The 27,667-nt window shown below is 40.6% G+C and overlaps 1 protein-coding gene across 1 annotated transcript in view; it reads left to right on the top strand.

Annotated features, from left to right (window-relative positions):
• Positions 1-27,667, top strand: part of tmcc1a (transmembrane and coiled-coil domain family 1a) — a 46,698-nt gene that overhangs the window by 14,938 nt on the left and 4,093 nt on the right. The window contains exons 5-7 of the mRNA XM_085344020.1: positions 24,850-25,107; positions 25,352-26,043; positions 27,155-27,290. Coding sequence (XP_085200146.1) covers positions 24,850-25,107; positions 25,352-26,043; positions 27,155-27,290 — 1,086 coding nt within the window. The remainder of the gene's footprint in view (positions 1-24,849; positions 25,108-25,351; positions 26,044-27,154; positions 27,291-27,667) is intronic.

The raw sequence follows: 27,667 nt of genomic DNA, 5'->3' as shown, positions 1-27,667 counted from the left end.
CAATATCATGTATTTTTTAGCCAAGAGTCAACCTTTAAAGAAGAGTGACTATAAAGATATTATGGCCACTGTGAATCCTACCACTCGTATTTTAATATCCATAGTTTATTCTCCTCCCACTGAGACCTCTGAGTTTGTCCTCTCCCTGGATGTGAAGCATTTGACCATGTAGAGTGGGAGTATCTATACACAAACTTAGAATAAAATTACATTTTGGGTCAAAATTGGATAAAATTGCTATATCTCCCCATATGGAAAAGATACATATAAATCTTATAAAGTTTGTATCTGTCTTGTGTGAAACTTGTATGAAAAGCATACAAGAGTGAAAACAGATATAAGATCCCTTGAAAAATTATTGTTTTGGATACTTACTAAAACAATATATGAAAGTAATGAGAAAGTGGCCACTTTCATGAGTAAATCATATAAGTTTTTACTATTTCTTTTCCATATGGGTCTCCCCTTCAGTCCATCTTTGATAAGAAAAAAAAGCCACGTCCAGTTGTAATTTTGACTAAATTCCAGCCACAGAGGCAGTGAAAGCGAATTAATCTGTCCACGTATTGTTTGGAGTTCATATGTAAACTGACTTGAGGTTGCTGAAGTCATTTAATTGTATATAAATCTATGGCAGCCATGACAATTGAGGGTCATCAAAGTTAAAAGAATAAGACAATCAGGCCACAGACATATTAAGTGTTTCTTTAAAATCCTTGTATTGGCTGCACATTTTTGCAGTCACTTAAATGATGAATAAAAGTTCAAATGTTGAAAAAAAAATCCAATTAATTTCCATGTTCATATTTCTCAGTTAAAAAAATCTAAACCAAAGTGAGCCACAAGAGGTGGACAAAAGAGCTGCATGAGCTCCAGAAAAGCAGGTTCTCCACCGCTGGTGTAGTCAGTGTTGAAATATAGGCTCAGGATTAACAATAGACACATGCCCATATGAACACAACTAGAGGTGTAGCTTGTTTTAATTTAATTATAAAAAATCCTTTTCTATCATGCATCCACTTGAAGTAATAAAGGTCATAATCCAGCCTTTGGAAAGTATTTATACAAAGAACAAAAGTATATCTGAAAATATCATTATGTGATGCAGATTACGTAAGTATCCTCTAAAATGGGACTATTTTATGACCTGTTTGCCTCTTTGTCTTACAGCAATATAATAACTTCAGATAAACCTATAGGAATAAAGACTACTAGACTTTGTTATTCCTTTTCACTGAATGTACATGACAAAAGGTTAAGACAGCTTTCTACTTTCTGTCTTAAATAACTTCATTAGGTTGCCACCTGGATTGCTAAGCAATAAACAAAAGTTAAATCACTTTCCAACCTTATTACTGTGCTGTCTTTAAGTTCATTCACAAAAGTACTGTAAGGTGTGGCTTTTTTGAGGATTGCATGAGGAAAGGAAGACTAATAATTGCTGCAATTCAGTAGTTACCAGCTTCAAAATTCACCTATTAAGTAAAACTTGTGTAATAGATTTGCAATATTTTGATTGCTCTGTAACTGGATCATTAAGGGTAGACTGATGTGACATTTCTGCAGTGTCTGTTTCTTAAACTTTTTCACTTTTCTATTCCACAAAAAAGGCGATGTTCAATGACCACGAAATCTCAACCCCTAACTTGTATGTTAATTACACTGACATTGCTCATTGCTTTGTTTTGTTGCTTTTTTGTGGTGCAAAAAGAAACAAAAAACTGCAGACCCCACAATGTGTAAGCCATTGATATTCGTTTTTCTTTTTCTTTATTTGCTTGTTTTCAGCCATTTAGCTGCCGTTTCTTAATGGAAGTGCTTTTATCTTCCTACGTAATTTGCTTGTAAAAGTTGACCTTAAGTTCTGACTTTAACCACCTTTGGTGTTCCTGACTCCAGTTGTTTCTCATTACCACTAGAGGGCGCTGTTAGATCAGCCTTCCTGCTGTGAGCAGCACTGGGCTTGGTTCATGTGTTGGGAGTGTTTGCTTTATGAGCTCATGTTTGTTGTAGACCAGACTGATCCTTTTGGATAATGAAGTAAGCCATGCCAAGAAAAAGCATCAATGTGTCATAGACAGAAGGACGTCTGGCTATCTGGCTTTTAAGCCAGTGGTGGGGAGTAAGTCTAGGCCAGTGGGCCTTGATATCCACATTAAGCAGCAGGCTATAATGTGTGAGCTAAATTTAGTAAAGCCCTCTCCTCTTTCTTCATCTGTAAAACCAAGTATACTTCATTCCTGCATGAATGACCTCACCTTGAGTGACAGAGCAAGGCTGAGAGCCAGTCATCTGTGCTCCATTAGTCTTGCTGCTATGATGGACGACCATCAACCTTTCTGAGTTCTGCTGCTTGACCTTGGCAGAGGTTATAACCTGTCTGGCTCTTCTCTTAACTACCATCATAGTCATGTCTCCACACTACAACACAGCAATGCAATTAAGGTTATCGAGCGGTCGCCGTGGTTACCCTGAAACTTGCTTTCTTGGGACTACGCCCTGCTTAGGTTGTCATAGTAACAGCATGGTTGACCTTGGAGGTGTGTGAGGTCTGCTGCTAGTGGAGGTTGAGTGTTGCATCAAGAATGATGGATGTTCGGTGAACGATCAATTTTCTTCATTGATCGTCGCACTTCTTTTTTCTTTCTTGCTTTCTCCCTTTCTGAACATCCCCCCCCCCCCTCGCCCCTCATTATTCCTCTGTCTTTCCCTCCCTGTCCCCCTCCTCTGTCCCTGGAGAGAGTTAATACAGATAGTCAGCTGGTCCCTCCTCCTTCTCCTCCTCCTCCTCTCCAATCTCCCCCTCCTTCCTCTCATCCTCTGCCACCACCTTCGCTTCACCCCACCCTTCAGCCTACTGACAGGAAGCAGGAGGCAACCTTGCCTTGTCCTAGATGAGTGAGAGCTGTGTGTGAATCACTCCTGTGTTCAGAAGAGGATGTGGAGGGTTGTGTGCATGTGTGAACGTAAGACCTCATTTCATCTGCGTTCCAGATTCTCTGAGTGTGTGTGTGTGTGTGTATTTATTGAATATTCTTTGTGTATAGACAGCCATGTGGTGTGAGTATTTTGTCTGAGTGACTGTATCTTGTGAGAGAAAGAGATTTGCTCAGGGGATCACTGTGAATATGAGTAGAGGGCAACACGGCTGAGCTGTTATTATCTCCTTTTGCTCTCCCTCCCTTTTTTTTCACCCCCCTCCCCACTTGTGTTTGCATAGTAGATGACTAGAGCGGTGTGGACTACAAATGTGTGTGCACATGGATCTTTGGAGAGGATGGTAGCATGTGTGCCTTTGGCGTGAGTGTGGAGTGTACTATGTGAGGCGGTGTGTACTTTGGTAGGATATCAGCAGAGAGGAGTAGAACAGGGGATCCAGCTGTGGGTCCGTCACTCAGGCAGTCAGGATGGTGCAGCGCTTCAGTCTTCGTAGACAGTACTCCAAGGTAAGCTTAAACACACTTGGCTTGTCACTAAAACCACGTGTCTTCCTGTCTCCATGCTACAGATCCATTTACAGCTGAAGCCCGGTTTGTATTACATTTTTGCTGCCAGCCTTGTATTATCTCTGTAATACTTGTGTCATGCATTACCATTTTTCCATCTCTCTTCCTTTCTTTATCTTCCTGCTATTTGATAATATGCCAGAAACTGGGGATTCTTTGAGTTTGGTTCAGAAGAGCAGTCAAAATGAACAAACTGACTCTGTTATCATGTGCAGAGGCAGTTCATGATTAAGTATAAAGCATTGTTTGCTCACTTCTTTGATACCAGCAGTCTTTACAGTAAACTGATTTTCTTTTGATCCTTCATTCCCTGTTAAGCAATTCAGTCATCAGTGTGATCAGTGATCAGTGTTTGCACTTTATCTTCGCTCTTGTTAAACAGTAACTCATTCTCCAGTGGTGAGATTGGTAGCATGAAGTCGACTGGTGCCATTACAGAGGGACGTAATTATTGGTAAATGTTGTGTTTGATTATTGCTTATTAGGGAGCATTTATGACTCACTTACAATAACACTCTGTTGGCTGTGCTCTAAAACTGACTATGGGTTTAATGTATCTCTCCCCTGATGCCAGTGTTGTTAAACTGAGTAGAAGGCTTGTGTTGGAAATCAGCAGCAGGTCCGTTAAAAGCCTGCTGTTCTGCAGGTGGTGCTCAGCCTGTGAGCTATAATTACAATTAACTGCTGATTAATTGATTGACTGATTACACCCATACTATTTGTTCTTAACACCATGTTATAAGGCTGTCAGATGCTCATGTGCTAAGAAATGTCAGTGTGTACATGCGCAAATGCTCCGGGCAGACAGATGCACGGTGTCACTTTTAGAAAGACTAGAACCCAGAGTGATAGAGTATAATCTGGTCTACATCCTATTCAAAGAGAGACAAAGTGATAGAGTAGGAGTAAAAAGATATAGAACGTGAAAGGCTACAAGGTGCGAAATGCTCAGCTTCAGGAAGGCTGACTCATTTTGGACAGGAGATGGTGAGGGACAGCCGAGTAGACTCTGGTGTGATATGAGCTACTGAGAAGAAATAAAAACACCAGCCAAACCTTAAGGCTACTTCTCTCACACTAAGAGTTTTGTATCTGAGAGAGATGAAGCAGTCTTTGTCTTGGGAGATCATAATCTCCTCCAGGGCCTGTCTGCGAATGCTCACTATCCGCATCCCATCCAAAAGTGGGCTGTCGGGAAATACTGTAAAGGAAAGAGGTCGGGTAGGTGACCCCTTCTCTTTCCCTTAAGCCACATCTCCACATGCACACCTGTGTTCCTGTTCATCCTTTGTCTTCTGTTGTTTATCTTTTTATTTTGGCATGCTGTGCTCTGTAGAAAAGCCCCAAATCTGCACAGTTTTATAATTTGCTGATTCAAACTGAAAATGCACTCAAATGTGTGTTTTGTTATAGCTGTATCGTAAGATAGGATGTACTTTTTTTTGGTAAGTTATTTAGTTATTAAATGGTTTAAATTAGCTTATTATATTAAATTGAGTATATTTTACATTTGTTTTGAATTTAATACAAAAATTTTGATCCCGTCGTAATAATCAGTAACAATTTGACTGAAAACTAAACATGAATCTCAGAATATATGCAGCTCTTTTGCCTTAGTGACAACATTTTCTCAGGCTGGCAGGGACACTGTGAGCTTGTTGATAAATGTTTTCCTAACATGATATGACAGTGTTGTCTTGTCTGTCTTTCTCAGTCTCATCCTATCCATCCATTTTAGCCACTTGAAGGTCGCTGGGGGGCTGAAGCCTATCCCAGCTGTCACGGGGTGAAAGGTGGGGTACACCCTGGTCAGATCACCACTATATCATAGGGCCAACACACACAGATAGACAATTACACCAGTTTACTTAACATACATGTCTTTAGGCTATGGTAGGAATCCGGAGTACCCAGAGAGAACCGGGAACAGGGAGTACATGGAAACTCCACACAGAACAGCCCAGCTGGCTGGTGGATTTGAACCCAGCCAGACCACCAGACCTTTGCTAATCTCTGCAGCACTGTCCCCATGTGCTCAGATAAATATTCAGTGGGGTTAAGGTCCAGTGTCCTTGATTTTCCTGGCTTTATTTAATTGTTACAACGCGTTGAGTCATGTTAGCCTTCATAATCATGTTGTATGAATCTTTCTCTAAAAAGATGGATGCACCCGGGGAATGTAGCATCTCTGAAGCACAGGTTGCTCTTTCTACTAATCAAATTGTCATTGATTGAGTCATGTAATCAGCTCCAGACTAAAACGCCCCAACAGTGATTCTTTATGTATTGATAGTATCATTGTCTCTCATTAAATCTACCAGTATCACCTTTTCCATTCAAACACTGTGAAATGCAGGCATGTTTTAGCATGAGGTTTTGCTATTTCTTTTTTTTTTTTTTTTACTCTCCTGAGATATAGTTTAGAGATAGCTGCTCCTGCTCTGAGCTTCTTTTGTTGTTGAGTCTATAGTATCTAGTATATATAGCTTCTTCAATATGATAAGAGACAAATTGGTCTCTGACTAGCAGCCAGTGTAGGAATCCTAATATGGGAGATACGTGGTACATGATGAATCCATCTAGATGTCTGATGACTCTATAGTTTTTGGATGCATTGGTTGGAGGATGTGTTGCAATACCTGCCCACCAACTGCAGTATCTTAGGGTGGTGGGCAGCTCTGGGGACTGGTGCGAACTGAACTGTCTGCAACTTAGCGTCACAAAATAACAAACCTGAGGGTTGGTTGGAGATCCAAAAAGTCTCCATTACTGCTCTTTTAATAATGAAAGAGTTCATTCTTTTCTTTGTGGAGAATCTGGTCCTTCTGTAGTCTATAGGCCACATGTGCTAAAATCTGAGGGTGAATAATTATTGGCTTTTTAAATCTTTTAAGTTTTTAAACAGTGTTTTTATTCCTGATCTCCTAAAGATTCCATTTTTTAAAACACTGAGTGTTGTAGCCAGTTTCAGTGTGTTTTCTGTGGTCAGGTTGTTAATGATGTCTGGCAAAGAATAGATGTTTATGTAATAGCTTCATTTGGGCTCCCGGGTCACATTCAGCCTATTCAAGGAAGTCGCAAATGCACTGATTGAATAGAGGAAGTGACAGATTTTCGTCTATATGTGGATCTCTCTGTTTGTGGTCATATACGTCTTTTACTCTTTCTGTGCTGTCTTTCTTTTGAACCTTTCATTTAGTGCACCTGAAATTTGTAAGTGTTTAAAAATTCAAATTAAACTCCTATGTCTTTTTTTTTCAAACATTTTATTACTGCTAAAACAAGTCTAACAATTATTTGTTTTCTGTTAATTAGCTTCTTAAATCAAAAGTAGTCATCAAAATTAAACTAATTGAAAAATCCATAGCAGCTACTCGCTTTCACACTTCAATTATGCATTTATGATTGGTAATTTTAACAGTTGCCCCTAATAGGACTGCTTTTTAGAAAGTGTTTGTTAAAAGCAATGACTTGTTAAAGAAGGGTTTGAGTTTTGTGTGTTGCTGTGCCAGTGTTTAAGAGAAAAGCAGAGGGGAGAAGTGTCGGTGGAAGGAACCGAACTTCACCTGGTCCCCCGAGGCTTGTTCTGTCCCTGCTACTTTAACATCCCCATCACTGCACTCCCATCGTCTCTCACCTCCTCAGGCTATTGGCTGTGTGTTGATGAAAGCGTTTTTGACCTTTGCATCAGGACAGAACAGCTCATCCTAGAACTATTTTAGTGACATTGAGTTTTTTTGAAATCGGCAAAAGACAAGCATGATGTCTCGCTTACCCAGAGTGCTGATGCAAATGAATGGTAAAGTCTTAACAAACCCCTGCCACAGCAGATTGCCCTTTAGTCACATAAAGACAGAAACAGAAGCAGGCAGTCAGACTCGTGTATAATCAAACAACTGAGTTTCAATTGACTTTTAGCAAAGAGAGAGAGCGCGTGTGTGTGTTTGTGTGTGTGTGGAGGCAGGGGAGAGCCACGGGGATGATGAAGCATGTGCTCTTAGTACACACTGGAGGTGATCTCATCTCAGCCTGTTCACTAACCACCAGCCTGTAGCAAATTTTGTTTTCAGGCTCTATCTGTGTGTTTGTGTGTGTGCTGTCAGTGCACCATCACGACTATGTGGTTGTTGACTGAAATTAGGATGCAGCATAAAGCAATCAGTTGGCAGCTTGTGATGTTGTTGACTTTCGGGCAGACACTGAAATTGTTCTCAAATGCTTCTGTCTTCCTTAACTTTCCCCTCCTAGCATTGTAGGGGAAAGTTTTCATTCCTGTCATCTCTCACTCTCACTCTTCTTTTTTTGCTTATCTATGAAAACAAAGTCTTCTCTTTTGTTCATGTAAGTGTGTAAATATTGCCTTGTCTACTTTTTCTGAGACCATTGAGTTCAACTAAAACATCAGTGATGTGTTTCTGTCGTGGTTGATTTAAATTCTATACTGTGGCTGATCATTGATCACCTAAGCAAACACTAATATCAACAGTGGATTTAATACAATGGATGCTCTGTTCTTTATCACATCTTGTTTTGAGCTCTCTCATTACTTGTATTACTTGCTTGCTGTGACTTTTGTGTGTCTGTGCAAGTATTTGATGTGTTTGCTCAAATAAGCATCCAATTTAGTCAAGTTCTTCACCACTACGAGACACCAGAACATTTTCAGTGCTTTACTTGGCTGATAAATGTAATTCTTTGGCAAGATATTTACCCATCTGGTGTTTTGGTGTTTCCAGAGATTGCAGTAAGGTCTCCCCCACTTCTTGACACTTTGGCAAATTTGGAGTCTATAATGACCTGCCAACCAGTAAGTGTTATGACATATCATACCCTATCCCACGTGGATGCTTTGTAAAGATTACTGGTAGAAGTAATGAAGTATGATTATTGTGAGAAGAATTTGTGTCCAATTTTTGCAGCACAGTATGAGGTAAGGTCACCATTTCAAATTTAGCCAAAGATATATTTAGAGATATTTCAAACTGTCATCTTGGACTGCCCAAAGTCATGCAATACACGTGTCCGTTTGCGGATGTGTGGGCAAATGTTCTACATTAATTTGATTTCTCCTTTTATGCAACTACCTGTAGTTCTCTATTTATCTTTCAGACTCTGAGATTTCTCCACTTGTGGGAAATCTCATGCGGTTTCCTCCAGCATCTAAAATTAAACCCGAAGTTTCCTTGCTGAACAAGCATGTGAATCTGCTACATTGCTTGTTACTCATGTGTCACACTTCCTCAGCAGCTTTTCTGACTTCACTGTTTTGATCTCCACACCCCCTTTACCTTGTCACTGTTTTCCTTGTTTCATGTCTTAGAGGCAGTCCTTCTTAAGCGCTCACTCTCTCGGGCTTCCTCTCATCTGTGTCCAGTGCTCAGACAGTGTAGCCAGTTACCCGTCTCCATAGTAACAGGGTGATGTTCAAAGAGGTTTGCAGCAGCTTTGCTCAGCTGAATGCTTGCAGGTTTGCTGTCAGATCTCGCAGCCACCTCATCTGCTTGAGTAGTGCAATAACACCTTCCTAGAGGAGAGAGAAGTGCTTCCTAAAATTAGACTCCTGTGCAGTTTTCCAGATCTTCCAATCTAATGTTGTACACTATGTAAATAAGCACTTTCTTGTCATGTGGAATGGCATCATATCGCTTGTTCGCTTATTGCTTATGACTATTTCCTGTTTTCATTCTCTTTTAATGTAAAGTTGGAATTTGGCAGTTAGAATAAATTACTTGTATTAGGCAATTTACCAGACCCCAGCTGGAGTTCTTTACAGTAAATGTCTAACTCTAGAGTAGATTTCGTGCTTAGGCTTTAGTATGCAATGTGTGCATACATATGCACTGTGTGTGTGTGTGTGTGTGTGTGTGTGTGTGTGTGTGTGTGTGTGTGTGTGTGTGTTTCTGTGTTTTCCTTTGTGTGTGCTTGAACTCTACACCTCTCTGTTTGTGTTCCCTTTGAAGCATATCCTCAACCTGTTTAATTAAGCTCTTGAATATTCATGTAGTTGTACATATAGGCCAACGCCTTTTTTCCGGTCCTGCATGCTGTTAGTATTCACAACACTAGTCTGGCACTCATGCTCACAGCAAAGGTTAACAGTTAATGAATAAAAAGTCATTTTATGTGTGAAATTCTTGTTGAAACGTCCCTCCAGATGTTATGGTGTGAAAGGAAGAAAACAGGAAAGACCTCTGTGTTGAGCTGGGGTAGGGGAATGTTTGAAACACTGATGCAATGGTGTATGGGTAAAGGTCGATGTTGATCAGAAAGATGGATAGACTTTTGGAGAAAAGAAGAAAATCTCTGAGGTTCTTTTTTTTTCTCTCAGTTCCCTCTTAGTTTTCTAATCTGGGTCTGAATGAGGAAGAAGCCTGCTGTGCCTTCTTTGCCTATTCTATTAATAGACAACTGTCTGAACCAGTGTTAACCAAGTTCACTTTCAAGTGTGTCTGAATGATGTTATTTATCTATAACCCCCCCCCCCCCCCCCCAGAAATATATATTTATGCAATTTTTAAGGTTTCCATAATCTTGTGTGTTACTAGACCTCTTTGTCTCTTGTGAGAAAGACGCAGTTGAAAGTAGCTTTTGTTAGACCTCTTTATTAGAGCTTTTCCAAAGATGAATTGCATTTTTATGTTTAATTATGTGGTTGCTTGAGTACACCGCCACCCCCTCTTAAAATAATATGATTTAACTTTAACCATATTTAAAAAAAAAAAAAAAAAGGTTTAATTGGGTGTCTGTGCATGAGGTCGCGTGCATATATGTGCACATGTCAGCAAGAAGTCTCCGTGGGTCATCGTTTGTGTATTTATTTTGGTCCTGCAGCTGGTCCTTCCTCTTTGGCCTCGTGTGAGTATATGTGACACTAGTGTGGGCACGCATGTGTGTCTTTGTTGTTTTCTCAGCCGTTCCAAGGTTGCTACATACTTGGTCAGTCACTCGCTGAGAATATTTGGGTCAACCTTAACCTACATGTCTGTTCCCCGGACACCGTCCCCTGTCCCAGTCCATCTTTAGTTTGCACACTGCTTGCTTTCATTTATCCAGCTGCCAGTATTAGCTCTGAATTTGATTTCCTTCAGCTTGGTCGTCAAAATAAACTAGCTGCATCTATCTGATGAAGTGTTTTCTTTAGTTTTCTGCTCCTTATTCAGATAGACCAGCGGATTGTTTTCAAAGGGAAATTGCTCATTCTGAGAGATGGAGAGCAGAGAAACAGACTAAGAGAGGTCGTGCTCTGCATCCCTGCCACTCCCTGTGCAGTCTATATCATTCGCCTGACTCTGTTGAATTATGGATGAAACTATTTATCGCTGAGCTCAGCTCTGCTCCACTGACCCACTTGCACACACATTTCAAATCTGGTCAGAATCTCTCGGGAAATCTCATCATATTTTCCTTTTTACTAATAACCAGAGCCATTCCTCTCATTCTCATGTGTGTCAATTTGTAGCAATCCCAGGAATCTCCATTTTCTCACTGTCCACCTCTTACAAGGTCTCCCGTCTGTACTGGACATCACATCATTGAAATGAGTTGTGTTTTTTGTGTCAAGAGAGAGTTTATATTGAATTTGATTGTGGTTGCCTTTTCCTCCTCATTGATATAGACACATCTTTAATTTTCTGGCAATATCTCCTCTCTAGATCTCCTGTCTTGTAAATTAATATAGGCAATTACATTATTTCTACTTTCCATCTCCATGACATGTCCCTCCTTCATCTCTGTTCATATTATCAGCCAACAAGTCATCTGTGTGCTTTGATGTTACTCACTAATCAGAGCTGAATTGTGCTACAACAAAGGCCTGCACGTCTGTCAGCAGGACAAGTGATAGCGGAAGAATGCAATAAAAATACAACAAAACCTTGAGTTTATTGACAGGAAACCTGTCAGGAAATGAAATACCAGACAAAGCACTAACACAGGGGACAGCAGTCGACACACATCATGTAGCATCGTTGTGCTTTAGCTCCCCCTTGTGGATAATAAGCAATACTACTCATTGAGTAGTTGGTTGTGTAAATTTGTGAGATTCTCTTATAGTTTTATGTTTTGATCTCTTGATCTCAATAGCAGCAGAAACTAATTTATTAAACCAGGTATTATTTATTAAAATGTAGACCTATGTTGAATATGTCAGATAATACGGGGCATCAATCTTTAATGAGAGCAGGTAGAGTAGCAATGGCAGGAAAGGGGCAGACAGAGCTGTTATAAATTATGGTTGTATTGAATCACTTAAATGGAACTGGGCCATCATTAACTTAATAAATGGCACATGTAAGTAAAAAAAAAAAAAAGTTTAATTTTCACCAAAGAAACCCAAGCAGTGTATTTCCTGAGTCACAAAAATTATGTTTGTGTGACTCAGGATAATGCATGCATAACATGCACGCAAACGTATTGCTTGATTGCGTGCATATGTTGTGAAATTAGTCTCAGTACACAAGATACCCAGAGCCACCAAACTTTGTTTTTCAAGATAGTCTTAATCTGGAAACAAGAGAAGAAGATTTTCATTAGATTTAGCTGCCCTGTAACGACATGAGCTTCCTACTAGACAAGTGCCTCTACTCATTATCTGTCTTCCTGTTATGAAATCGGCTGCTTCTTAGTGGAGGCTTGCAAAACTTCTGAAACAGTACCCAGAGGCCAGACCATCCAATAAGTCTGCTTAAAAGTGAGTAGTGAGATTAACACAGAGACAAAAAGTGAGAAGAGGCCAGACTAAATAATCCTCCAGGGCCAAAAAGCTGGGACTGCTTGTTCTGGATTCTTCATCTTCCTGCTTATGAATAGGCTGGCTGTGTTTGGGCTTACATACTGCCCCATGGTACCGAACATTGTGCAGCATCCTGCCAGACTAAGTCTGCATTTTGGGTCGGTGCCCTTTCTGTTCCACGTTGCATAACCAGGATGACTGAGTATAAACAGAAGCAGGGCCAATAAATGCCAGCTACCACCAATAGACCAACACCGTGTCTCCCCATGAACCCACTCTTATGTTTTCCTGCACGTATACGCACACTGCTTTCCTGTGTACACTTTGACACATCCATTACTCACATCACAGCATCACATCCACATTCAGACTTAGAAACTTAATGGAAAACCAAAAAAACAACAAAAAGGTTCAGGTGCTACAACATACAGGCCTTTTGAGGCTGTTACAATACAGATATTTAAGCCTTTTATGAAACTGTATGGCTGCTGTGTTGACATTAATGATGTCTACATGACTTCGAAACCATTGTGTGTAGTTCTGTACTGCAGTTTTTTGTTACATATTAGCTGAATAATAGACAGTTATTGGCTACGTCTGTACTAGGCTGATATCAGCCCGTGTAACGGCCTCACCCACTTTATGAGGCTATCATTACTGCAGGTAAATGGGCATGCCATGTATATGTAGTTTTCCACGGCCTCTGCAGTAGGCCCTGAACAAGTGTGCTGGCCTGTGACTATTTTTATAGTATTTGTTTAGCAAAAAGTAGCTCCAGTGAAAATAAGGTAAAGTATATCAGTAGTTCAGGAAAGCGACTGTATACATTTATCTACGCGTGAAACCCTTCTAATGATTTGATTGAACCCACATCTAAAATCTGGTAATACTTAAATTCATTCTGAACACATGATTACTTGTCAGATGTCGAATGTTTTGCATTCACAGTTGTCAGTTTCAGCACAGGACATGATAACAGATAATTGTTTGGGTTGTTGTTATGGACATTTCTTTCTTTTCCTTCCTGTTTGGCTCTTGTCGAAGCCAGGAATTGGCTGGCTATGAAGATGTTTCACACTCTTGGATGCCACCAGCTATAAATGTCCATGTGTATAAAGTGCTCAGGGGTTTATGTAACTGCTAATAGGGCCATTGATTATACTGGAGCCTAGACTAGTGAGAACTGGACAGCCAGAGTTGGAAAGAGGGCTTTTTGTTATGGGGGAAGGTATTGTTGAAGAAAGCCAGAGGCCCGAGTCATGGTTATCTCCTCTTTTAGGCTTGAATTACCATCAGTCTGTGCAGACAAACCTCTCACTCTTCTGCCTTTATGTAACTGCTCATCTCCTGCCACCAGACCATACTACACAACTTACTGTCACATGGAGCGAGCTGTGGTGTTACCCCTGCATAAAAAAACTAACAACTTTTGTTTAATTCTGCAGTTAGATGCAAAATTTCAGGACAAATGCATCTAACTTGTTGCTCCAGTTATAAAAGCTCAAGGTTAAGGTTTGGAAGGGTTTTGCATTGTATTGTTAATCTTTGCATAACTTTCTGTTTATAAAACTTAGAGAATTTATCCTTTCCCAAACCACAGTCCAGTTACATCAGACCCAGTCTCTTCTTTGTCTCTTCTGGATTTTTCCAGAACTTTTTTTTGGCTGTGGAGCACAGACCTGGCTTTAATTCAGCGCTAAGCTCTGTCCTCTGAACGACACTTTCCATTATTATGGCCCTGTACGCTGGCTGAGTAAACACATCCACACGAGTTGTTTTCTGTGTCTTTGTGTGTGATGTCATCAGCTCACAGCACTGTTAGTTCAAAACAGTATTTTTTTAAGAGAAAGAAAAATCCTTACTGTTAAACTCGTGTTTTTATTTTTTGATTAAAAATGTAAAAAAGGACAATACAGATACATTTTACCAAGTTAGAGTAACAGCGGAGGTAATCAGACTTGAGCTTTAAGTGTCACCATAACAGGCGGTGTGGTTTATACCATCACAGTTGTTTTAGAGATAGTATAATATTTTTATATATTATATTCTCTGAAAGCGCATTTGAAACCTATACATTTTGCTGTTTAACTTAAAATATCTAATCACTTGGCAGCACTTCATTGCATTTTAGGGAGATAACCTGCTGAACTACAAAATGAGAACCAGAATAGAGAAGAATGGTAATTTAAGTTCATACAGGCTTACCAAAATTGGACAATAGAAGACTGCAAAAATAGCGTCTGGTCTGATGGGTCTCAATTTCTGCTGTGACATTTAGATGTTGAGGTTAGAATTTGGCGTAAACAACATGAAAGCATGGATCCATCCTGCCCTTTCAGTGGTACAGGGTGGCTGTGTAATTGCATGGGGGATATTTGCTAGTCACACTTTCAGTACCAGTTGAGCATAAACCACACAGCCTACCTGAGTAGGCTCAATTTAATAGAGCGCCTTTGGGATGTGAAGGCAGAGGGGGGTCCAGTGGCATACTGCACCTAATAAAGTGGCCGATGAATGTATGTTGATGACTTTATTACAGTGGTGGTGAGTTTCCTGCTGGTTTTGGCTAAAAACCAGTTAGAGGATGTCACAAATCAATCTATGTAGGAAAATCACTGATGTATCATAGTAGACTGAAGGTGTGTCATTGACTGGAAACGCATGCTTATTCTTTACTGACTTTAAACATCACCAGTTCAGCAGGTCTTTCCCCTTTTCTATATCTCTGCAATGCAGTTCTTTGTTATTTTTTTAACGTGAGTAATTGTACTGGGTCTAAATAAAACTTATTAATTCACATTCATTTCCAACTTTGCTCTTCAAGGCACCATCCAGATGTCTCTTAGTGAACCTGATATATGCATATTAATCTTAACTCCTTAGTGGTAACCTAAAAAGTATTCGAACAAGTCAAAATAATATATAAATTATGTTTAATCTGACATCAAAATGTTAAGGATAAAGTTAAGGCTAAATATTCACCAATATGCAAAAGATGTATAATCTAAAATGAAGACAAAACTGTGTTTTGACACAAAATGGAATAAAATATTCTCTCTATTAGCTTTTGTGAGTTTCCTCTGAGTTTCAGTCAGCTTTGCTTTCAGTTTTTTCCCCCCAAAAAGCGATCCCATTGGTGCTTTATGGGATTTAGGTCAGGACTATGGGAAGGGGCATTTTAGAGCTTTTATTTTCTCCATGGTGAAATATTCTGTCACCACCTCTGTCACTTTCGTTTTTTCGCTTGATTTGGCTGATCCTTTGTTTAAGATTCAATCGAACATTTGTGATAAATACAGTTCAGCTAAAACAGTCACAGAAATGACTGTCAACTCTTTGTTTTATTACGTTTTAGTTGGTTTTCCCCTTGTAGCTTAAATTTTGGGTCATTCAACCATCTACTGCCTATCTGTGCAGAGTTAATCCTGGTTGTCTTTCTTATAGCTTATTCAGCATACTGCACTTTCTTTGAACCACTATTTGTTGATCCTGTTTCTAATCCTCTGTTAAATTAAATGGATCTTGTGATCTCTGAAGCAGTCCTTCCTGTTGTTTTTTTTTTTTTTTTTTTTGGGGGGGGGGGAACTCATAATCATGAGTCCAGTTTGCTGCTGGTCTTCATTGCTCTGCTTGTGTTCCTTCTGTTATAAGTCAAGACCTCTGTTTTTGAACATTTTGACAATATACTGTGAAAAGTGGAAGATTAGGTTATTTTCTGGTCTGGTGAACAGAGTGGCCTTATTTTATAACACTATTTATTGCTTGATTCCTGAGCTCAGTGGGTTGTTTTTGCCCGTTTGTGGAGTTGTTTTTAATTAAATCCAGGGCACTTGTGGATGGAGATGGACAGAGTTAGTTGAAAAATCTGAACTTTTCCAAAAGAATTTTAATTTAAGAAGTAATGTTGTGCTTTTTACTTTAACAACCTGATTCATTAATTATTTACTTTTGGTGCCATTTTAATGTATTGTAAAGACATAATCCTTCTATTACTGTCTCAGTTAATGTGTAGCTACTAGTAATTAATTTCTGTCAATGTAAATAACACCTAAAGTGAGCCACAGCTGTTCTTTCTGTCCCCTAATTTTAGCCAGCTAATGTGGTGCTAATGAGGTATAGCTGCCTCTGAGGCTAGCGTCTCTATTTATTTCTGTTCCGGTGTCAGTCACTTGTCATGGCATGAGTGCACCACCACCTGTGATTTGTGTCATTGAAACTTTGCTATTTGTTGCATGTTGTTAATCCCACCAAAGTTTATGCTGAGTCACTGTGAAAGCTTGATCATTCCTGGATAGCCAAGAGTCGCTGAAGGCCATATTTGCCGTGCGAGAGAATTTGACTTCAGGCTGGAATGACACTGACAGTAGAGCAAAAAAATGTGTGCCATTTAATCACAACTGATGGGAAAACACCTGTCAGAAGTTCCAGTCATGGATTCCCCGAACAACTAAAGGGTTACGGTTAAGACGCCTCTAAGAAAATGTATCTGTACTTGTGCTCCCTGTAGTCTTGTTTAGAGGTTTTTACAAAGTGAGGATTCACCCATCTTTAAATTATTACTTTTTAAAGTTTGTTACTATTTGAAAAACTGCCAGGCTCAACTACTTAACTGGTAACTGGTAGTTAGCTGGTTAACATTTTACCCTAGTTAAAACTAGATTAACTGACAACACTACAGCAAACATTATTTGGTATTAGTAATCCAGATTTTTTAGCAAATCATTGTAAACTACTAAAGTAAGTTAATGCTAAGCCTTTGAGTGGGAGACCCCATTTCTTTGGGTAAAAGTTAAAGAGACGGTCAAAAGTATATACTGTTTGTCTGAATGGGAATTGTTGCCAGTAAAGGGAAAATATTATTATTCGTGGCTCTACAGATGTGCAGATATAGTTTAACCTATTTTTTCTATATTTACATTTTCCAATGTAAAGCCTTGGCTCAAATTTGAAACCACAGATTCTGCCATGTGTCCCTTTTATTCAGTACTGGGGTCAAACATACACATCTCACAGCGAGTTGGACTTGTTCTTATATAAGCACTCTTCTCCCTAATTCCTACCCGCTCTCTTCCGGTCCCCAAACCTCTCCTGCTTTCCCATTAAACCCTGTATTCGCGCTCCTGTTGCCCTGCTCCTCCTGTCGGCTTGGGCACAGAAGTCTTCAGTTGCCCTCGTCCTGCCATACCACTCCACACCATTCCCCCTACACCCACTACTTCCAGTGCTTTTTCTTTCTTTTTTTCTACCTAATTGTACACCACAGTTTCATCATGACGCGAAAGACTCTGAGGCTCATAAAAAGGTGTTTGTAGTATATTTGGATGCCAATTTGTGCTTTAATGCAGTGAAAATGATCAACCTGAACGCAAAATTACAACTGTGTGCCGTCTCAGTTCTTCTGGACTGTTTACTAACAAACACTGTTTTGCACTCTAATTATGGCCATCCTCTCTATAAATTACCAATACTCCACTGTTTTGTAGCACAGGGACCCAATTATAGGCTTATATTTTTTGAATTGCAGCCTTGCGATGATCATACAACTGTATAATGTCAGTCCTTTCTTGTTGTTTGATTTCTCCAACTTAAACTAGAATTATCCACGCATTAGTGCTTTTCTGCTGGACAGTTATTTTGTTCAGTGTGGGTTTTTTTCTTTTCTTTTTTGATCAGTAGAAGCATCTAGTCCAGTCTGTTACAGCGTGATCACTCAGTAAACTGATTGGCTGAGACAATCAAACTGTGATAATTAAAAGGAGGGAATGGAAAAGTTCTCTCTCCTTTTTTCTGCCTGAACTAGCTAATGTTTTGGAGCTGAACTGGCCTAGAAACTCAAACAGAAGAAAAGCCCCCCTCCCTCCCTTCATGAGGCTTTCTCACAACCCCTCTCTCTTTTGCGCCTTCTCTCACTCCGTCTCCCTCTCACTGACAGCTCCTGGTGGGATCTTTTTTTCTTCTGTGCTCCTTTTGCTCCCCTCACATCCGTTCTCTGGGTCTCTGCCTCTCTGCCGCTCTTTCCCCCCGTCTGCGGATTTTATGCCCGATGGATGCTTTGAACGCTTAACTTCGCAGTAAACTCTCCCTGCTTTTATCCCAGGCTACATCCAGCGCAGCGAGCCTTCGTATGATTAACATTCTCTGTACTGTCACCCACCCCCAAACATGCGTTAGATGGGCTCATTGGTCCAGAGGAGTCTTTCTTCTTCCACTAATGTACGCTCTCTGTGGGAGTCGTGCCTGTCGAAGTGCATTGGCTCTGCACAGGCTCTCTGTCTGAAGCGTGTGTTTGAACTCAAGCTTCGTCCATGGGCTTTGAGGAGCAGCAGCCCTGTGAACCAGCAGCAGAACATAATGTAGACTCTGCAGCTATCAGTAGTCATGGTACATTGCTGGAGTGACTGTGCATTTTATGGATTCTGGATATTCAATCAAGCCAGCAGTAATTCCTTGTCCAGTGGGGTCTTTGCAACTGTGGACTTTGAGTGAAGTGGACTTTGTTTGGAAGAAGTGTCCTGACTGATGTGTGCTGTGCCAGACCCAGGCTCCTCTCCTTTTCTTTCACTGTATTTTTTTCCCCGAGAGACACACAAACAAATAGAGAGACCAAACAAATATTCCACTCCAAGCTGCACGCATGCGTGTCCCACTCATGGAGGTCATCCTTAACCTGGTAACTGCTGACACCTCTCCACTTCCTACCCCCAACACCACAGTGAGTCTCCACATGTGTATATAGTGTGTGAGGTTGTTTGTTATGTTTGTAAAGACTGTTTACAGTCTTGTAAAGGTGTTTATAGCGATATGGTGCTTGCTTACATATCAGTTAAAGTAGGAGTGCTGTGTGCACTGTGTCTGTAATAAATAAAACACAGATGTCTTGCTCGAAAAAAGGATTTTGTCCTGAAGTGTTTTTGCAGTAGTGAAAATACTTTTTTTTTTTTTTGCACTCTCCTTTCCTTAGTGTGTGCACTGATAGGCTTTGGCTGTATTATAGTGATTAGTAATGAAACTTTGTGGATTCAGCCATTCGCGAGTACATGTGTTGAGTAAACTGCCCCTTGTTCAGCATCACATGGAGTTTAGTAATTTTCCATATCCTGTGAATGGAGTTCATTGTTGCCACGTTGGATACACTTAAAGGAAACAACAAGTGGATTTTCATCAAATCATCAATTTCAACTGAAATCACAAGATGGTGATGCAGGGGAGCAGAAAGTAGGGTTGGGGTTAAATGTGGCACATAGTAGTCCAATGCACAAATGTTTTATATTAAAATGACAATAAATAAATATTAAATGCAGCACCAGACTTTTTGGGCCCGTGAACGTTCCACTAAAGGCCTATTTCACACATAACCTACCGCAACTAACTAAGTGTTTGACCGTGTGTTTGCACACAGTGTCAAATGCTCAAACGCTCGTAAATTCAGATCTGTTAATAAAAGATCACTCAGTACTGTTAAGCTGTTACTTTGATGACTGTGTTCACTCTCTGATATCTACGCTGTACGGTTAAAGATCAGATCAACTAATCAGCAGTGTGAAGTTCAGACAGTCATGGATGACCGGCTTTGATGCAGGGTGTTTAATAAAGTCACAGAGATACGAGTCATTTAAATGGAGAGGCGACAGCTGTGTAGTGCAAAATGAACAGAGCTGAAAGGGATAGCTAAAAATCCTCCCTTTTACAATAGTTCTCATCCTTCATGGATATTGGACTCTGTAGATAACATACTCAACTTACTGATATGACTTGAATTATAAGGGAGGCACCTTTTCCACACTTCAGGGAATATTATAATAGGGGGGGGTGTGGATCAGAGCAGATTTCTCAGAAACATGGAGTTGCAACGTCCTCGGAGTATCACTCTTGCATCTTGCCATTTGAAACTGCTGCTTCTCAAGAAACACAAACTAACAACACAGGAAGCCCACAGCTAGAATGCGGGGCTTAATGAATAACAAGGTACTGTACTTTTCACACTTTCACACACACACAAATAATGAAAACCTGAACTTGACAGCAAGAAACATAGAGCGTGGTATGGTCACTTAGGTGTTTCTTGCAAAAAGTACAACAGTGAGCTGTGCCGTGGTTGCGTTGCATTGTAATGTTTATATAAAATACCGTAAGTCTGTTGTATAAGCTATGACTCTCAAACATAACAAATGGGAAGATAATTTTGTTTCATTCTGAAACATTTACTATGACAAACATACATATTTAAACAGCAAGCTACAGTCAGGGTCAGTGTGGAGTTTTAAATTCCTCTGGCCTTGATCTGGTTAGGGTGTAGATATCATCAGCATGCGACAAGATCCTAAGACTGTGTCTATTTCCACTGTTTGTCCTCGAGAACATCCTGACTCTAGCTGTCCTCGATCTCACCTGAGTTAACTCACAAAACAACAAACACATTAAACTCAACTCAGAGGAGACAGACGGAGCGCCTGAGGTATCTGGTGTAGAAAGAAAGGAGAAGTGAAACATTTTGATCACAAAAAATAGGAAAGAGACGTATGACAGTCTAATTTCTGCTCGGTGACCTACATTGAACAAAATGGATTTTGGGGGCATGTGTCCTCTGCAGTTCAGAGAGAGTGAGATGGGTAGTACAAGATGTTCTTGTTGCATGTGTCTAATTATATGTGATGCACATCTAACACCATTAGCTTGGTAAATTCTTGCCTAAATGCCTATTTGTGTGAGGTTTACTTCGCAGGTCTCGGTGTTTAGGTTTAGCTCGGCTTTTCCCAGGCCTGTGGTCGATCCGTGCTAAGTCAGTGGTGGCCTTTCATGGCTCTAACAAGCTTTACTGGATCCGAGGCTGTTACACACACCAACCTGTGGCCCCGGTTTGGGACATAGGTAGAGTAGGTTTTCTCTGAAGTATGTGTGTGTGTGTGTGCAAGGAGCTGAAGGGCAGGGGACAAGTCCATACAAACCCTTTGTTTGTCATTTTAACTGATAAAGTCTAATCACAGGGGGGTGCACACCACCCTGCTCCCCAAATTACCAACACACACACACAAAACGTCCCTAATTAGGCTGCACAGACTCCAGTGGTGCAGTGCGTGTCACTTCTTGCTTCAGTGGCTCAGCACATCGACATGTTTGGCTATGTTAATTGAGGGAAATTAGCCTGATCCTTCAGCTCATGATCTTTAATTTGTTGCATGATTAGTCACACTAAAAGTCAGACATTTGAAGATGACACTGATCGTACAGGCAATGCTGATTTGTTTAGTAACTGAAAGCCAGGGATGAAGCATTGCTTTGCTATGTGTGTGGTAACATTAGATCATATCTTGCAATGGCCAGTCTTTAGAGCCGGGAAGGCGCACAGCTGATCATTACTGCTTGAACTGGTTTCTTCGCTTTACCTAACAGAAGAAATGCGCTGATAGTAATTTGGGGGTTTTTTTTGTTTTTTTTTTGGATCAGCACGTTGGTTTGGTGCCAGTGTGTACAGGTCACTAGGGCTTCTTATCACAATGTCTAAAATCTATCTGTGCTGCACTGCAGGGTCCTCCAGTACAAAGTATACTGCTTACTTGTCCTTTGCTCTCTTTATCTTTAGTAACTGGGCAGACATTTGATTATGCAGTTATTGTGTCACCTGGAAGAAAAAGGGGAAAACCAAATCAAGCGTGTGTGCTTCATTCATGCTCGCCCTTATAAGGTTATCAATACTGCTTTGTAACAGACCAGGTGCTCCTCTGAAACCTGTTCATTCGCTCTGTGCTTGCTCAGCAGGCTATTCCACTTATCCAGCTCACTCGATCACCTTGGCTTGCTGTCAGGAAGCTTTAATAGTGATTAGACTTACTGTACGTACACAATGTGCCAGTTAAATGGACTCATAGATGTGTGTCTTTTTCTGATTAATGTTGCCACATAGTCATCAATACAATACACATCACCTTGATTTTAAATTCACTTGGTGAACAAGTTTAAATTGTTTTCTTGCTGGTAATTCTGACGAGTACTCAGAGGAATGTGCCCTGGGATGTGTGCGTGTGGGCGTGCTGTTGTAAAGAGATGTCTAACTAGTTTTTCTTCCCATTAAGTACTCCTCTATGACAGACAGTCCCAACTCTTAGTTTTTCCTGCACAGCCTCTTAAATTTCTGATCTCAAATATTTTTTACCCATTTCTGTCATTTGCAGCTGTCCACATGGAAAAGTCAAATTCCTTCTAGAAAAAGGTTTTTAGTCAGATGAGACAAAGATTGAGCTATTTAGTCACAGTGACAAGAGGCATGTTTGGAGGAGTAAAGATGAGGTTTTCAGACCTAAGAACACTTCCAAGCTCCTTAGACTACGATGACCTGGTTGACTGAGAACCTTCACAGACACATGGTGGTGGTGGTAGCATCAAGCTCTGAGGCTATTTTGCTGTCAGTGGTACCGGTACACATCACATCTTGAATGGTCTCCCAAAAGCCCCGACTTTGGGGCCAGGAAACCAACAAATTTAAATGAATCATTTCTGCTAAGAGTGGTCAAATATCCAGCTAAAAGGTTATTAATGACTACAAAAGGTGTCTGGTTGAGATGTACTTCCAAAGGATTTATAAACAAATATTAATGGGCATGTACATTTACTTTTGATCCTGTGTGTATATGTTTGACCTTGTGTAGATTAGGAAAAAAACAGAAATAATTATAAATAATTCTTGTTTTCTAAATCGATTAAAGATGTATGCTGTACAATCATTCCACCCTGGAAAAAGAACAGTTTAAAGAAATAATTAAAAGCCCAAAATTACTTTGACACTCATGCCCACAATGAGTGTATGTAAACGTTTTATCACAACTTTAGTGTGACCAACACTAAATTGTACTTACACACAGAGTAAATTATAACAGTTTCTTCCTGAGTAGGAAAAAAAATATGTAAAATCTGCACAGCGAATACTAACAAGAGTTTTAAAATGAATATAGTGGAAGCAAAACAACTGAGGTATCATGAAGCTGAAATTCTCGAAAACTCGTTTTAACAGTACTTGAGTAAAAAAATAGGTTAGAAAGTTACTACTTAATCGGCAACAACAAAGAACTGAACCAGATCAGTTGTTTCAAATAATCACAGACAAAGCTTTTGTGGCTTGATCTATTGTGAGGCTCCCAACTGTGTTTATTTTTGCAAATTCAGTCACGCGGTATAAGAAAAGGTCCCAGGTAATGCACTGCGCTCTCTTTGAAAGCTGCCAGAGGGATGATGTCATCTTCCTCAGAAAAGGGAGTGGAGAAGGGGGCGGAGCTTCAGGCGCTGCCAAGTACACTTGAGTTTCAGGTGTGCTTCAACTTTCACAACAAGTCGCCGGTAGAGCTGGAGCAGCTGGAGCTTACAGAGCGAAACTTCACTGAGTCGTTGTGGGGTTTTTATACAATTAAACTTTAACGAAATTTGAGCAGAACAGATGAAAAAGCACAGCTGGCTTTCACTGTGTGGACAATGCACTGGGAAAAAATCCTTCGTTTGACCAACGGAAAGGTGAGCGCCGCTTTTTTGCGCATGTTTTATTCGCTTTACTTTTTTTATTATTAAAGATAGTTTTTTTTTTTTCGGTGCTCCTTTTGGATTCTTGTTCAATGTTTACGAGGAAAGTGATTAATCGGGAGCTTTAGTTTCTCCCGGATGCGTTGTACTTTGCGTTGTTGACAATTGCATCTGTCATCCATTAGTCATGCCGCTCAGAATACAGGTGAGCCTCCGGTGTTTTGGTTTCTACCGGTTATGGTGTGGCAGTATGGGGGATTTGAGTAGTAAATACTCGGATGAATAACCAGTGCGTGTAAATCCCTTATGTGTGTGTGTGTGTAAGTTTGCTGTGCTTCCTGAGCCCCCATGGTGTGATGTGAGGTCCAGATGATTATTTTGTGTGAATACTAAGTGATGAGAAGAATATTTTCATCAGTCTCTCCCAAAGGTTTGGCAATGTTCTTCCCCTGAGGTGTTTGAGGAAATGAATCACACCAGCGACCTGTGATTGAAGGTGTTAGATTCATCATTGTCTCAGATAGGGTGGTCTAGTTTTAGAAAAATTGAGGAAACACAATTTAGATGGTGTTTGGATTTTGCGCGGATGTTTCGTGGTCTGTTGATAAAATCGGGTCATTTTGAAAAACAAAGAAGAAAAATCTGTGAAATTGCTTTAAACCCAAATCTAATATCCTGCTAGTCCTGTTTTGTTTTGGGGGTTTTTGGCTTCCAGAACAACGAAATCAGAGTCCAGGTTTTTCGAGTTGAGTTTTGTGTGGATGTGCTGAAAATGACAAAAGTTATTTTTCCTTAACTTTCATTTCTTTGCAAGTCCATGAATAAAAAAACCGCTTACTTGGCATCTTCCTCTTTAGTTAAACTGACCGCAAGTGACCTGTTCAACCCACTCAATTAGCCTCGTTCCAGTCTGCATGCTACAAAAATGCAGAAGTTTCCTTTTTTTTTTTAACATGTCAGCAAAATGACCAAAAACTCATATATTGCAATTCATCCTTTTTCCTCCCTGCCTCACTCCCTTTTTTGTTTTCCTCGCAAATCCTTTGATTTCTTCCCTCACCCTTCACGTACTTGAATCTGTCTTTTTTTCCTCTTTCATCGCTTCAGATCGACCGGCTGGAAGTAAGTGGCCTGGGCCAGGCACCCCTGTCTGTTTCATGTGGGGCAGACAGTTCGTTCCAGGGGGGTGAGGATATCACCCCAGACCCTCACCGCACCAAGCAGGCCATCGCCCAGCTGCAACAGAAAATCCTCAAGCTCACAGAGCAGATTAAGATCGAGCAGACAGCCAGGGATGACAATGTTGCAGAGTACCTCAAACTGGCCAACAACGCCGACAAACAGCAGAGCACACGCATCAAACAGGTGAAACAAGGAATTATTGTTAGATTTTTTGTATTAAAGCCAGCACCTCATTGCCTTGTGCTTTTAGTAGGCTGGTGAGATTAGATCACAATTAGTGCATAAACACCAAACCTGTTTGATCAGTTTGTTTTACCTTGGCTTTTCCTCAGAGGCAGGGAGGGAACTTTCTAAATATATTTAAGTGGATAATTGCGGACTGATTTGCATTTCACTGACTAATAAATTCCTGTCCTGTGGCTGTCAGGTTTTTGAGAAAAAGAACCAGAAGTCAGCACAGACCATCCAGCAGCTGCAAAGGAAACTGGAGCACTACCACCGGAGGCTGCGAGAAGCGGAACACAACGGTATCCCACGCCAGCCCAAGGATGTTCTGCGGGACATGCAGCAGGGCCTGAAGGATGTCGGAGCCAAAGTCACAGGCTTCAGTGAGGGCGTGGTGGATAGTGTTAAGGGTGGCCTCTCCAGCTTCTCACAGGCTACCCACTCTGCTGCTGGTGCAGTCGTCTCCAAACCACGAGAGATCGCCTCCCTTATTCGCAACAAATTCGGGAGCGCTGATAACATCACTTCACTTAAAGACTCTCTGGATGACCCTTCAGTAGAAGAGGGTGTGACAAGTACTGGAGGACGTTCCCTGGGAAGCACTGGGCATCACTTCCAGTCCAGTCCGAAGTATGGTAGCGAGGATGACTGCTCTAGTGCTACATCAGGCTCAGTGGGGGCTAATAGCACAACAGGGGCCCCTGGGGGTCCCCCCAGTTCCAAGGGAAACACACTGGAGAGGAGCCAGAGTTCCAGCTTTGACATGCTGCTGCAGGAGGTGCAGGAGTTGAGAGATGGCCAGGCAAGGCTAGAGGAGAGCCTGGAAGGTTTGAAGAGCCACTATCAAAGAGACTACACAGTTGTTATGCAAGCACTGCAGGAAGAACGCTTCAGGTAAAGAGAAAAAGAACTAGAACTTGCCAGAATGTTTGTACCATACATGCCTGAGTGTGTAACGAGAAATCCCCGCGAATGTCAACAGTGCGTAATCAGGAATAACCTGCTATAGTTAGAAACACTTCTCTGGAACCATCTTAGTTATGCATATTGCTATTCATCATCGCAAGGTACACTTGGCCTGCTTGTGCATTAGAGAGATTTTACCAATATTAGCAGCATTAGCTCACAGTAGATAAGAAACCTTTTACCTACAGTTCATCAACATTAACATCAGAACAGCTCAAATTCTTTTATACTCATTCTCAAAGCAGCAGTTGGCATGTAAGCCGAGAACAGCACAAAAGTGCATGAGCTTTAAAACACAGGGCACAAGGACTGAGAACAGATCTAATGATCAGCTTGAATAGAAAAAGAAACATGTGCATTTTTCTTCCTAAAATGTCCAAGTTCAGAGTGATCTGTTTGACCTCTTAGATTAAAATTGCCAACAGAGACAAATGGCATCTAAGGAGCTATTTTCACCCTTCCCAGGGGAGGGAGTACTCCATCCAGAAACCAGTAATGCTGCTAAAAACTCCTCAGGAGCTGAATCCACCCATAACATATCTGCAGTTATTTCATAGCGGACATTTGTTAAGGAATCATTTCTAAACATTAAAAAAAGACAGGTAAAACTTATAAATCATGTGTCATCGCCCTACTTAGAGACTTTTTGCTGGATTTTATACCAACCTGTTAAAAGATCTTAAAAATAAGAAACAGTCAAGTTGACTCATGTCTATTCTTGTCCTTTGCTGTCCATCCAGCTTTATGTGCCTGCCAAAATAAACAACAGTATAGATTCATCGCCTCTTGTTGGGCACACATTCCATTGGCCAGTCTAATACTGCCGAGTCTCTTGTGATAGGCTAGTTGAATCAGCAGATGAGCAAGCATATCCTAATCTTGTCAGGGCGGGTCATCAGCTCAGTCAGGTGCCATGTGGCCAGATGCCCTCAGGGTCTATTCCTACTAATTCCTGCGTGCGTTTCTTTGTCTAAGCTAATTATGCCACAGACTCTCACATGTGTTCGTGTGTGCTTCTTTTACTTACGCATGCGTTCAGGTGTGAACGTCTGGAGGAGCAGCTCAACGATCTCACAGAACTTCACCAGAATGAGATCCTCAACCTTAAACAGGAGCTGGCCAGCATGGAGGAGAAGATCGCCTACCAGTCCTACGAAAGAGCCAGAGACATCCAGGTTTGTAGTTCAAGATAATGTCAGCAAGCACCAGCACCCATTTTTATCATGATAAGCAGTTTCATTTTCATTAACAGATATGCATGAGGAATGGTAGTGATTACACCAAAGTAATGATAGATAACAAAGCACTGCAAAACAACTGATAAATGCACACCAGTGACAACATCTCTCACTGTCACACAGATTTGTCTGAAGAGGCTTTTTAATTTGTCTATTAGAGAACCAAACTCTCTGCAAAAAACAATAAAACAAGGAGGAAAAATGTGAAACAAATGTAAAAGCAATGTAAATATAAAAAAAAGAGACCTAAATAAATTAAGGTGGGAGAAGGTAGATTGTAAACATGAAAAATGTCACTGTGTTGACAGTCGCTA

Source organism: Diplotaxodon limnothrissa, linkage group LG20 (genome assembly GCF_057381915.1).
Source record: "Diplotaxodon limnothrissa isolate DT_005_m linkage group LG20, D_limnothrissa_male_GT1.1, whole genome shotgun sequence".
NCBI classification, from domain to species: domain Eukaryota; kingdom Metazoa; phylum Chordata; class Actinopteri; order Cichliformes; family Cichlidae; genus Diplotaxodon; species Diplotaxodon limnothrissa.
This window is presented reverse-complemented; position numbering and strand designations above follow the sequence as displayed.